The sequence below is a fragment of the Sinocyclocheilus rhinocerous genome, unplaced genomic scaffold (genome assembly GCF_001515625.1).
Source record: "Sinocyclocheilus rhinocerous isolate Xijiao unplaced genomic scaffold, SAMN03320098_v1.1 scaffold637, whole genome shotgun sequence".
NCBI classification, from domain to species: Eukaryota; Metazoa; Chordata; class Actinopteri; order Cypriniformes; family Cyprinidae; genus Sinocyclocheilus; species Sinocyclocheilus rhinocerous.
This window is the reverse complement of record NW_015662933.1, coordinates 288,914-302,047: the sequence shown is the minus strand read 5'-3', so window position 1 is coordinate 302,047 and position 13,134 is coordinate 288,914. Positions and strand designations below refer to the sequence as shown.

Here is a 13,134-nt window from a genome sequence, read left to right as displayed (position 1 = left end):
CAGAGTAAAACAAGGTAAAATGTACATGAAAGTGACTCACGATATATTTGAATGAAATTCACTAATGGAAAAATGGATGAGGCTTTCATGCTAAATGCCTGAAAACACCATAAAGATAAAGCTGAATGTCTGACCATATTTTTATTCAAATTTGAAGATGATACTCCCAAAAATGTAGTTTCTGTAAGCTTTTATTTAAAAAAAAGTCTAGGCGTTTTTTCAAAAAAGCCATTTGGAGACTCCAAATTGACACCTGGTAACCAAATGAGGCAAAACTACATAATGCATATTGCAACACTGTGTTTACATGTTGTATACACACACACACACACACTCACTCGATACTCGTACATACACACTCAACGTTTGCTCGGAAGAGACTATTCTATATGAAACAAATGCCATTTCAAAGCTGGAATCGATATTTCTTTGAAAATGGACGCTATCGACAACTATAACTCGAATCGCTCATGTAAACAAATGAGGATCTTTCGTTTTTTCCCCTATTTTTTCATTATTTTGGATTAAAAAGTGGGATGCATTTTGAAGAGTGGACCCTTATCTTGAAATGTTGTGCTGGTGTTTCTTGTATTAGTCCGAGCTGAGCAGAACTATAGGCGATGAAACGTAAGTACTGCCGTTCACTTTGTACATGTTTAAATGGCCGGTCCTTCAGCATTTATGTTAACCCTTTCCTCTCTGGTGTATTGATTTAAAAAACAAGCTCAGAACATGGATCTTGAGTGTTTTAGCTGTCAAATGATATATAGTTTATGATAGTTGATTGAATATTGTTTTAAAACAAAGGTAATTAAAAGCACAGATACGCCTAAACACGCCCTTCGGTGCAGGTTAACAGGTTAAGAATACAAATAATAAGTGCAAATAGCTCAGATGTGCAATGCAGCATTAAAACCTAAACAGTACAAACAGAAAACATAATGTAATAAAACGGTAGGGGTGAATTTGAAAAATTTAACTGTTATTCAGTGAAGATCATCCTCTCCACTGAGTTGTTGACCATTGCAAAATTCAGTCAGTGAGTTAAACTTGAGAATCGTCATATGATAAAAATAAAAAATAAAAAATAAGACAGTATAAGTCATTATAATCAGTAATTATGTCCCCACTGGATGCAACAAATGCCTCGTTTATAATGGGTTTTAATGTTTTTTGTCTCGTTGCTCCGGCCGGGACACGGCATCACAGTATGGTAAGGGGCGTAACATTTCCGTCACACAGGTATTTGGCCAATCACAACACACTGGATATCTGGCCAATCACAGCTCACCTCGCTTTTCAGACCAATGAGCTTTGTAAAAATCAACGCGTTTCAGAAAGGCGGGGCATAGAGGAGAAACAATCATATACAGCATGTGGAAAATAATGTGTTTTTTGAATCTTAAACTGCATAAACACATTTAATTACACCAAATACACAAAATAATGTTCTTTTTAGCAACATCATATGACCCCTTTAAATCACTGAAATCACATTATGGAAATCAAAAGCATCTCATCCAAACAAATCAAATGTATTAATTGCTTTTAGCAGATAGTTTGGTTGCAGCTTACAGTGCACTAATTTACTCAAAGTACTTTGTCACATTTCCTGGTTTCATCCCAGAAATTATGAATTGCATCTCATTTTGCCAGTGATTCTTAATAGGATCTGTATAGAGTAGGCCTGCAGTGTAATGCGTTGTGGGAGCCAATGATGATGGTGTGTTTGGGGAGAGCAGGGGACACATGATGGCATCCATCAGCTGTTTGGTACACTGAAAGCCCATGAGAATCTGCCAAGGACATTGTATTGTGCTGTCAGAGGAAGGTGATGCATGGATTTGGCTAAAAGGCTAAACCAAATTCTAGATCCAAGCAGGTGCTTTTCACTTCTCAAATCCCAAATTCATGGAAAACTACAGAGAGCAAATCATAATAGAGCAGAAACCCAGCAATGGAAAATTAGAACAATAGTAAAGGACGCTTTACCAAAAAGTAACCCTGCTTGCTTAGTAAAAGCAAGGTCAAATGGGGCACGTGAGGCAGTGGTGATGGCATGCTAACTTCGAATTTCATTGGCGATGGGATCACATCAGGTGTCTTCAGAAAGGTAATTGGCTTCGTTCAAGGATGGCTGAGCCATTGTGGATCATTTCTTGTGGGGGTTTAGAAGTTCATGTACATGTATGCAGTTCCTGTAGTGTCAGATGATGCTGTGCTGGTCTAAATGTACAGTATATGCTGAAGTGCAACAAATGAACAGTGAAATGTAAAGGAAGACAGGACATATGGACCCTTAATTGAAGTTCAATGATTTGAAAAGTCTTACTTTGTTCAGAGAACAAGATACTAAACCTGAGAATAATTTAGAATTAGCAGTCTTCTCTGTGCTATGCTATTTTCATACTGATAAATTAAATATCATCCTCATATAATGTTAGCATATTTTGTACCAATAATATAATTTAATTTTAAAGTCATAATTTAGTTTTTCATAACTACGTTCCGTTATTTTTCTGACCCTTAGTGTTAAACACCCTTTAAGATTTCTATATCCTCTTGTGAAAAACTGTGGAATTGCTGTTTGATCTAATACAGTTTTAACTGCAAACATTAAAATAAATAAATTTTACTCACTTATAGCTCACTGAATTTTAAATAGAATTTTACTAAAACATTTGTGTTGAGATTACAGAAATAATTTTGTTGGCACTAACTGAAACTGTAAAGTGGATTTAATTCCCATCATGCTTTGCATTGAACTGGATGTGGAAAGTAAATGTTTAAAAAATGGTGAAATGTAATGTTATTTTATGCGTTTTTGAGCTAGATGAAAAAGGGCAAGACTTGTTAGTGTTTAATCTTGTGTAAACCATTTCTATTACTTCAGAGTTTTTTTTTGTGGGTTACCATTTAGGTGAAGAGTGGCGCCTGTGTGTAGCTATGTTGAATACAGGTGTGTGTTCGCTTGATTAAATGGTTTTTCTTTAATACCAAAATCTATTACTTTACAAACACTGATGGAATGCTATTTTTACTTTCTTGCACTTTCTAACAGTTGTGTTAGTAAGAACAGCTGCATTTTTCTAGCATGCAAACAACATGTGCTTGTTAGCATGAAATATGCCACACAAACTGTTAAGATTGGAGTGAAATGATTGTGAGCCTTGTTAAAAACAAGCTTCAAATTATTTTTCTTAGCACTGGGATCTTTCAGAAGGATATGCTGAGCAACATGTACTATCTAGGAACAGCTCAAGGTTTGATACACTTTCCCACTGGTTCTTCTGGTGTTGAGGTTTAATTTACTACACAGTTCTCTGGAATTCTTGATTGTGATTGGTCAGATGCTGCATTTAGTGGTCAGATATTTCCAGTGGTGGAAAGAGTACTGAAAAAATATACTCAAGTAAAAGTACACCATTTTTAAACTACTCAAAAAAAATACAATTACTGATAAAAACTACTTAATTACTGTAACGTGAGTATTTGTAATTCGTTACTTCACACCCCTTCTGAAAAAATTGCTATTGTCCTGGGCAACACTGTATAACTCATCTGGGAATCCAGTGTTTAGTATAACTGTCCTTGTGTCCTCCAGTTTTCTGTGTTGCTGTTAGAGGTGTTGTTAATTAACATTTGTTAAACCAATGAAAAAAAGATAAGGAAGATGGACTTCTGCCAACGTCCAAGACAGTAGATGAGCCGTCACTTTAAATGGCATGGATCCATAAAATGTTCTCATAAAATGGTTATATGATCAGAGTGGCAATCATTACTTAAATTAAAAAGAGCTCTTTTTAAAGAATAGGGTCAGATGCATATAATGGAAGATGGCTTAGTTCTCAAAGTAACAGATTATTTAAGTGATTCTTTTTATGTGTAGGCTATTAGTTATTCAAATTGAAATGATTCTGAATATTACAATTATTCAAAATCATAAAAAAATAAACCCCTCTACTGTGCGTATATCATATATATATGAAATGCATGAATACACACACACATATATATATATATGTGTGTGTGTATTCATGCATTTCATATATATATGATATCATTTAAATAATACAGAAACATTACAAACATTGATTTAATAGTTGTATGAAACATACAGGGAGAAATGTTCATATGGCATCATAATGCATATCATCTTACATCTCTGTTGTAACTGCAGCAGCTGTGTTGTTTGATGATAGCTGCAGTGAGATGAAGCTGATCACATCATTTCTAGTCAAACTGCCTCCTCGAGATGCAGAGCTGCTGCAAGGACAGATTCACCTCTTCTTGTGGTTCCTCTACCTGTCTGTGTCTGGATTTATGACCTCGTAGCTGTGAAGACTTTTTTAGTTTGGAACAGGTCCAGCTCTTACCTCATCCGAGAAGCTTTTACATCATCGTATTACGATGACAGATGACAGTACATACGGTACTCTCTGAGCACTGGTGTTCCACTGCCCTTATCCAGCCGTTTGGAGTGTTAAAGCTATAAACACTAAATAAATTACAATAAAACGACATGTTTACTCTGCTTTTACTGTTTTGCACTGTGTTATTAATATGAAAGGGGTAATGCTATAATATAGGAAAGGATAGAACAAAGTGACAATCTCTGCTTAGGCCTTTAATCAGTCTGGCTATGTACATTCTGTCATCAACATTCAAATTATCAATGTGCTCAAACCTTTGGTCCAGTAATATGACTAATACAATGCTTGTTTGAGCACTTTCATCTCAAACAGAGGAGCATATATTAAGCCAACCTTAATCTAAATTAATTACATGGCTTTGATGTTAGCGTTCAATGGGTTGATTAGTGGAGCAGAGACATGCATATTCCTGAAATCATTACTGCAAACACATACACTCATCTCTCTCCACTTTGTGTTTCTCACCAACTTGAGCATGTCATCTCTCTTTCTTTGCCATATACTGCACATATACCTTTTCCTGAATTCAGATTTTATCTTTCCCCTACATTCTAAAACAAGAAAGAAAGCTATATAGATAACTATAAAGATATCTATATTAGTGTCTACACCAAGGCACAGTAACGTTCTGTTTATTTTAAGCGCTGCCACTTTAAATGCTCCAGCTCTTTAAGGGTAAATTCAGATTGGCTGTTGATTTTTTTTTTATCATTCATCAGCTGGAACAAATCATTTTGAAAGTGATTCCAATGATATTGTGTGTCATTATTGCTATAGTTGTTGAATTCTTTTAAATTCAGAACGATAAGACTATATCCTTATCATTATAATTATGGTCCATGGTGTGAATGCCCCTTTGTAAAAATAGTGCCTAATGTATTGTGTTAATATGAAGGAATTTTCCGTATTGAATTTTCACAGGTGTTTTACCTGTATTTTGAATTACAGATTGCATTTAGTTGTGTTTTAGGGTTAAAGGTAATGTCCATAAGTTAACGGATAATGTCCTGGCAGATACTTACTGTACCAGTACCTTTTCCATTTTCATTATTGACATTATTTAGTCACCCTCATGCCATTTCAAACCTGACTTTCCTACGTGGAACACCAAAGGAGATCTTCAGCAGAATGCCCGAGCTGTTCTCTTCCATACATTGAAAGTGGATTTGGACCCAGACTGTCAAGCTCCAAAAAATGACTAAAAGCCCCTAAAAGTAGCCCATACAACTTGTTTTTTTTTGAAAACGTAGGATATCTTTGTGTAAGGAACAGAATGAAATTTAAGCTGCTTTTCACCTTGAAAATCTTGCTTATTTACCACTTTCATTGTATGGATAAACCCATGCATCTAACAAACATGTTCTAAGAATGTTTTGATAATATTTTTTCATAATAATTTCATAATTATATTATTTAATAATATGAAAATGTTATTTCTGAATGTTCTCTAAAAAAAAAGGAAAACAATGACATTTTTTAATGTTCTCTGAGAAAAAAAAAGGAAAACAATTACATTTTTTTTTCATTGGTTATGTGAATGTTAAAGACAACATTAAGTGAAATGTTCCATTTTATTATTGTGCAAACAAACATTATGGGAATGTTAATTTTAAATGTTCTCTAAACCATCTTAGACGAACATCCAACTAAAATCTTACAGAAAAACATTCCATGATATAGAATGTTTTTGTACTAACGTTTTGAGAACATTATTAAAGACCACGTACATTTGAATGAACATTCTAGTAACAACTGGAATAATTTTTGTTTATAACTTTGAGAGAAATTTTCCAGAACGTTCCCTGTTCCCTGCTATGAAATCAGCTTGGATATTCTGCTGTAAGTAACAACTGTTTTACACTAAAAAAAAAAAAAGATATAAAGGTTTGTAAGTTATGACAGAATTTTCACTTATGGGTGGACTTATCCTTTTAAAATTAGGACTGAGGCCTTGTCTGTGACTGTTCTGCATTTACTTGTTTATGTTCACACATGGCATTTGCAATGTTAAATGGTGAACAAATTATAGTTTTCGGAACAACATATGCATAAATTTGCAAGTCAGTTCTACATTCTCTTAATGAATTCAGTTTAATCATAGATAGACAGACAGATAGATGGATGGGTGGCCAAATGGATAGATCATAAACGTCCACTGAGTTCTACATTCTCTTAATTCGATTTAATGATAGATAGATAGACAGACAGACAGACAGACTGATAGATACTTAAATGGATAGATGGACAGATAGATCGATAGGAAGATCATGTCCTCATACTCTTTGTCACATATGGATTTTGCCGTCTTAAATGTCTGTCTCATGTGCAGTGAAATGGCTTCTACTCTCAGATCTTGATTTGGTCCATTCTGACCTGTCACATGTCTGCAGTCTCTGTATTTATGTCTCTGTGCTGTGAGTGTAATGCCGGGAAGGTAATTGCCTATTAACATTGTAGAAAGCCGTTCAGTCTCCTAAAACCCAATGAAAGTGGAATATCTTGACTGTGTGGCTCAGTTCAGGATGTTTTACAGTTCATCTCACTTGAGTGAATCATAACCTCCTTGAAAGAGTTTTTCTATGAAGGTAGAATGACGTCAAAAAGATTTGCATACGCAGGGTAAGAGTTGTGGAAGTGTACATAAGACTGTAAGCGTAAATTAAATTTGCATGCACAAGAGAAGCTTTGTAAAGGTGTAAATCGTGTTTCAAGCGCAAGAAAATTTACACCTTTACAAAGCTTCTCTTGCGCATGCAAATTTAATTTACGCTTACAGTCTTGTGTACACTTCCACAACTCTTACCCTGCGTATGCAAATCTTTTTGACGTCATTCTACCTTCATATTTTTCACAGATCAGGAGGTGAGTATGACAGTGATCTTGTCATAGTTTGAATCCAAAGAGTGTTTTTTTATTCTTAAAAAAAAAATTTCACAGATGACAATGTCAGCATGGATATTACTGCTCACTGCGGGTGTGTCTGTCCTGGGACTGTCATGGGGTCAGCGGACTGAACCCATGTTTGCCTCAATAACTCAGAGTGTTTTCCCGCCGGACTATGAGAATAACCCTACGCAGCTCAACTACGGCGTGGCTGTCACTGACGTGGATGGAGATGGAGATCTGGAGATGTTTGTTTCAGGGTGAGTGTCCTAGTCTTCAGATCATATGCATTATTTTCAGCAGTATAATGAAGAAGTGAAGCGTTTATGACATTATGCTTCTCTAGGGAAAATACTTTATCAGTGTTCTTTATCAAGTTATATGGTGCTTTTGTGCTATTTGAGTGAACTTACATTTTTGCGATATTGACAGAACAGATGCACTGGCCAAGAACATTACCTCAGTTTGTGGCTTGAAAGTGATATTTTCTAGGGGAAGCAGAAATGTCAAAGCAATTAATTGGGATTATTTGTAAACCATTTGTGAAATGATTTGGATCTTAGTGAATTTGCGTTGATGAAAATAGATGAAATTGGAGAGTTCAATGTTTTGTTTGAGTTGTGCTCAAGAATGAAATTAAGTGCAACTGACAGAATCGTATCTCTAGGGAAACTAGAATCTGTTTTTCCTTCCATTAAATGACAGCTGAGGTGGAATTGTGGGATTGCAGGTCAGTGAAATACACAAACAATGATGTTCCTTGTTGGAAACTGGGAACAAATAAATTGAATATGGTTATACATTAATCCTTCAAGGCATGTTTTTATTTGAGTTGAATTTTCAGGGAATATATCCTGAATTAAATTTATTTTTCCTACCCCGCTGGCTTTTTTTTCTTGTTTTAAGCATTTTGACTTATTTCTCTAATATTTAAATACTTTTTTATATGAAAGATTTTACTGGAGAACAATACATACTGATTAAGGATTTTTTTTCTGTGGCCCTTTTTTTTTTTTTTTTTTTTTTTTAAATATACACAATTACACAAATGTTCTACTTTTTTCTCTTTAGCTACAATGGCCCAAATCTGGTGCTGAAGTATGACAATCTTAAGAAGAGGCTTGTTAACATTGCGGTTGACAACCGCAGTTCTCCATATTATGCACTCAGAGATCGACAGGGCAATGCCATCGGAGTGACAGCATGTGACATAGATGGTGATGGCAGAGAGGAAATTTACGTCCTTAACACTAATAACGCCTTCTCAGGTATGAAACGGTTTCATAAACAAGGCTCTGATGGAAATGCTACTGTAAATGGATGTTAGTTTCATGTAAATTATTCATGTCATTTCATGCAGGGAGAGCAACGTACACTGACAAGCTCTTTAAGTTTCGTAACGGGCGGTTTGAGGATCTACTGAATGATGACATAAATGAACACAGAGACGTTGCCAATCGTGTGGCTGGCCGGTCACTCGCATGTGTGGACAGAAAGGTAACACCTCTAATAAGTTTGTGTTGAATGAAAGCTTTTGCAAAAGCTTGATGGTACAAACACTTCCTTCAGGAAAACCAACCAGGTGGAAAAATAAATAATTTGTATGTTTTCCTCCAAAATCGCACAGATCTTCTAAGATCAGGATTGCCATCTATATCAGGGATTAAAAAAAAATTGAGGCTAATCATTTCCAAGTCATGGATCAAATGATATGGGAAGTGTTTTCTCCTCCATTTTAAAAGTTGATAAGTTAATTTATTTTTCTATCTCTTAATTTTTACATTTTCAATTACATTTGCTCTTAGTATGTTTCTCAGTCAAAACAGACCTGTGGTCCATTTTTGGATGGGGAACCACAGCTGTTGTAAACGTTTCCAGCTAACAGGGAATGTTCTCAGTACTTTGTCTAATGTTCTGGCAATGATCTCTTAAAGTTATGAACAAACGCTCTTCCAGTAACATTAATGGAACATTCGTTCAAAGTTAGCTGGTCTTTAATAATGTTCTCAAAATGTTAGCACAAAAACATTGTTTATACATCGTTCATGGAATGTTTTCATAATGTTCTTAGAACATATGTTTCTGGTTATTCTCAGCTCTAAAATATTGCAGACTATTATACAGACTAGAAATTGCTCTTCTTGAGTGCAGTCTGTATAAAATGATTTTTAGAAATGCTCATCCAGTAATCATGAATGACTGAAAATCATGGAAATGTCTTGCTCAATGCATTTGGAAAAACTGTTTGTGAATTTTAATGTATGCGCATAGTAAGTTGCAGCCTGAGGTATGTATTGATCATCAACAGGATTGCAGAACATCAGCATGTGGAATCTGAGGGAAAGTGAGTTCTTAAGGGTGTTGAGTGACTGTTTACATCTCGTTACTGTCTGATCGTTTCACCCTCACAGACTCAAAATCCTCTGCGGCCATCATTTGCTGTCCACCATTACCGTTGAGTCCTGCCCCCCTCAGCCAACCAATATGATTGTTCATTTCCAGCGTTCTGCAATATTTGTCTCTGACATTGAATCCTGTGCTGTGATAATTAGAAAACGCAAGGCCTCATTTGTTTCTTTTTGTAAGGAGACGTATTAGGTGTGAAGTGCTGCCTTAATTTGTCTCTCTGCACGTAGGTTATCAGAGCTCCCACCGTCTGACCGCGCTTCACTGGTACCTAATCCCAGACGGCATGATGAATGGCCAAACATGTCAATGATTTGTATTTAGTCCAAAACACAATAAGCTGAACAGCATATTTCCGCAATTACTTCTGGACTGCATGCTGTTGTGTGGAGCAGTCAGCAGTGAAGGATGCTCAGTTATCCTGGGGAAGAGCTTCGAGGGATTGAAATGGATTTTTTCACCCGCATTCATTTGACTGGGCTGATAATAGTGAGATGGTGCTGCTTAAAAGTCCTTCATCAATGATTTTATGATTTAAATGATTTAGGATCAGGCTTATAATAGGGTTGGAGAGAAACAAAACAAAATGTGTTTGGTCTTCATAGAGTCCAGTTGGGAACCAAAAAAATTGCCCTGTCATTGGATACTATGTCGATCCACAAAGAAACTTTCACAAGTTGAAATGAACTGCTGATGCAGATGGTTGAGTTCGCCTAATTTATTCCTATCTACAGTCATACAAGGTCACAGAAGCATTAAGGTCCAGAAATCTGGTTTAAATATTTTTCATTTAAATACATTAATTATATTATATTTATATTACTGTATCTTAATTCTCAATTCATTCAAGGCATCAGTAAATTGTGATTAAAAAAAATAAAAGGAACTAAAAATTTACCAATGGGTACCATGCTCTTTAATCAGTTTAATTAAAGGAATAGTTCACCCAAAAATAAAAATGTGCTAAAAATTTACTCACCCTAAGGCCAAGATGTAGATGAGTATACTTCTTCATCGGAAACGATTTGAAGAAATTTAGCATTACATCACTTGCTTACTATGAATCCTCTGCAGTTAAAGGGGTCATATGATGCGATTTCAAGTTTTCCTTTCTCTTTGGAGTGTTACAAGCTGATTGTGCATAGATAAGATCCCTGAAGTTGCAAAGACTAAAGTCTCAAAACCAAAGAGATATTCTTTATCAAAGTTAAGACTCTGCCACGCCCCCCTAAAACGGCTCGTTCTAACACGCCCCACATATCTACCTCACTATGTGGAAACATTTGCATAATGCCACCCAAATGTGCACGCAAAGAAAGAAAGCATGGTTTCAGTAACCGCAGTTAGTGTAAAGGAGGGGGCTTTGTAGAAAACGAAGCGTTTGAGAGAGGCGGGGCATAGAGGACCTACAATAATGTACAGTATTTGAAAAATAATGTGTTTTTTGAACATTAAAGCATGTCAACATATTCTGTTACACCAAATACACAAAATAATGATCTTTAAAAAAGCATCATATGACCCCTTTAAGACATTTTTCATTTCAAACCGTCTAAATCAGAAGAGAAATATGCACAGATATAGCACCGTTTACAAGCAAAAACAGTCCAAAACAGTTCTAAAGAAATATTTTGGTGGATTTGATGTGAGAAGACAACAGGGAGAGAACACTGGAGAAAGTGTTATCAATTATAGACCTGTATTTTGGCCAGAAGCGATGGTTTAATGCTAAAATGCCTTAATTATGGACTTGTTTCTTACAAATGCACAGCTTTTTGCTTCACAAGATGTTAATTGATGGACTGGAGTCATGTGGATTACTTGTGGATTCTGCTGTGGCTGTAATAGGTCAAATTTGCGTCAGCAAATCTGATCAAAAACAGATAATATTGTGTTTAAAATATAACTTAATATTAACTTCTTATGCTTCTCTATTTAAACTGTTGTATAAAATCACATTTGAACTCGTGCTATTCAGGAGAAAAAAACACTGGTGTGACATTGCTCTCGCTGCTTGTGTGATATCGCTTATCATATGATATAAAAATGAGACAAAAACTCATACAGCGGCATTTATTTGGCTCAATATCTTGAATTTTAGCGGCACATAACTGCATTTATGGACTACATAGTTGTTGCCCTGCATCATGTTCGTAAACATCAACTGTAAAAAATGTAAGATGACGTACAGATCTGGGGGCGGGGCCAGTGCATTAACTGCGCTAAAATATTTGAATTGCGTTATTTTCCCATAACTAATAAATTGAATTAACATGTTAAACTGATAGCTTAAAACATATACGGTTTTCTCTGGGAACTGTGTACATTGCTCTGCAACTCTGTAAATTGATAAGTCTAAAAATGAGTGACAGCATCTGCCACAGTTATAAAATGACCCCTGTATATCGTATATTCCCTTCAGCTTCAGAGACATTAATATTCAAATGCAATGTGTTTTACTCTCCTTGAAACCAAAGCACTGTCATTTGTCACTTCAAAGTGGACAGTTAGACACATGGGCCTGTTTCTATAAGGAGAAGGATTGGTCCTCACATTCACCTGTCTGCATGGGTTAGTGGATACTATTATGTGCTTATTGCAGCTTTCTCTCCTAATAATACATAAAAGACAATATTTTATAGTTTAGTCTGCAACAAAAGAGTTTTCTTTTTCTCAGATTTGTGCACAAATCACTAAATATTGACTAAAAACTAAATATTGTTAATAATGTGTGGTAATATTTTCATAATAATAATAATAATAATAATTATTATTATTTAGTTTATTGGGTGGGGGGGTCAGTACACCCACCTTTCTTTCGAACCCTTCGAACCCAAAACATTTTTGCATGAAACCAGAGATGGTACAAAATATGCTTTGAAAATATTAGTTTCTCATACTTTGCTGTACTTTTCTGTAAATCTAATTCTTTATTGATAAACAGAGCATGAAAAACATGGAAATCATGACATTAAAACCTAAGCTGCTAATACATTCTGGGGCAACATCTGTTTTAACTCCATTATGCTTTAATCTGTATTTGCTGACCTGAAGTGGCGGTTATGTAGAAACCAGAGAGCGTTTGACATTTTCATTGTTGTGCCTCATTATGATTCTGGTCACGAGCTGCTGATATTTATATACTTATTATGTATATATTTCTTTTATTTCACCATGTCCATGCTGTTGGATCGTGGGTGTCTTTATTGAAAATGTGTGCGTAAGTTCATTTGCTTGGCTACTTCACTGACTTCATGTCCACAGGGAATCTTTCTGATAATGGGGTGTGAAATTAATATCCAAGGGGAGGCAGCTGAAATATGTGTGTGGTGTGTGAGAGTATGTGCGTGTGTATGCAACTGTATGTGGATGAGTGTCTCAACTTATTTCTCTTATGTTATATGAAGATCAC

The 13,134-nt window shown here is 35.5% G+C and overlaps 1 protein-coding gene across 1 annotated transcript in view; it reads left to right on the top strand.

Moving 5' to 3' along the window:
* The first annotated feature begins 7,376 nt into the window (after positions 1-7,376).
* The window catches only part of crtac1b (cartilage acidic protein 1b), a 30,607-nt gene continuing 24,849 nt past the window's right edge, over positions 7,377-13,134 (top strand). The window contains exons 1-3 of the mRNA XM_016538603.1: positions 7,377-7,576; positions 8,388-8,584; positions 8,677-8,813. Coding sequence (XP_016394089.1) covers positions 7,377-7,576; positions 8,388-8,584; positions 8,677-8,813 — 534 coding nt within the window. The remainder of the gene's footprint in view (positions 7,577-8,387; positions 8,585-8,676; positions 8,814-13,134) is intronic.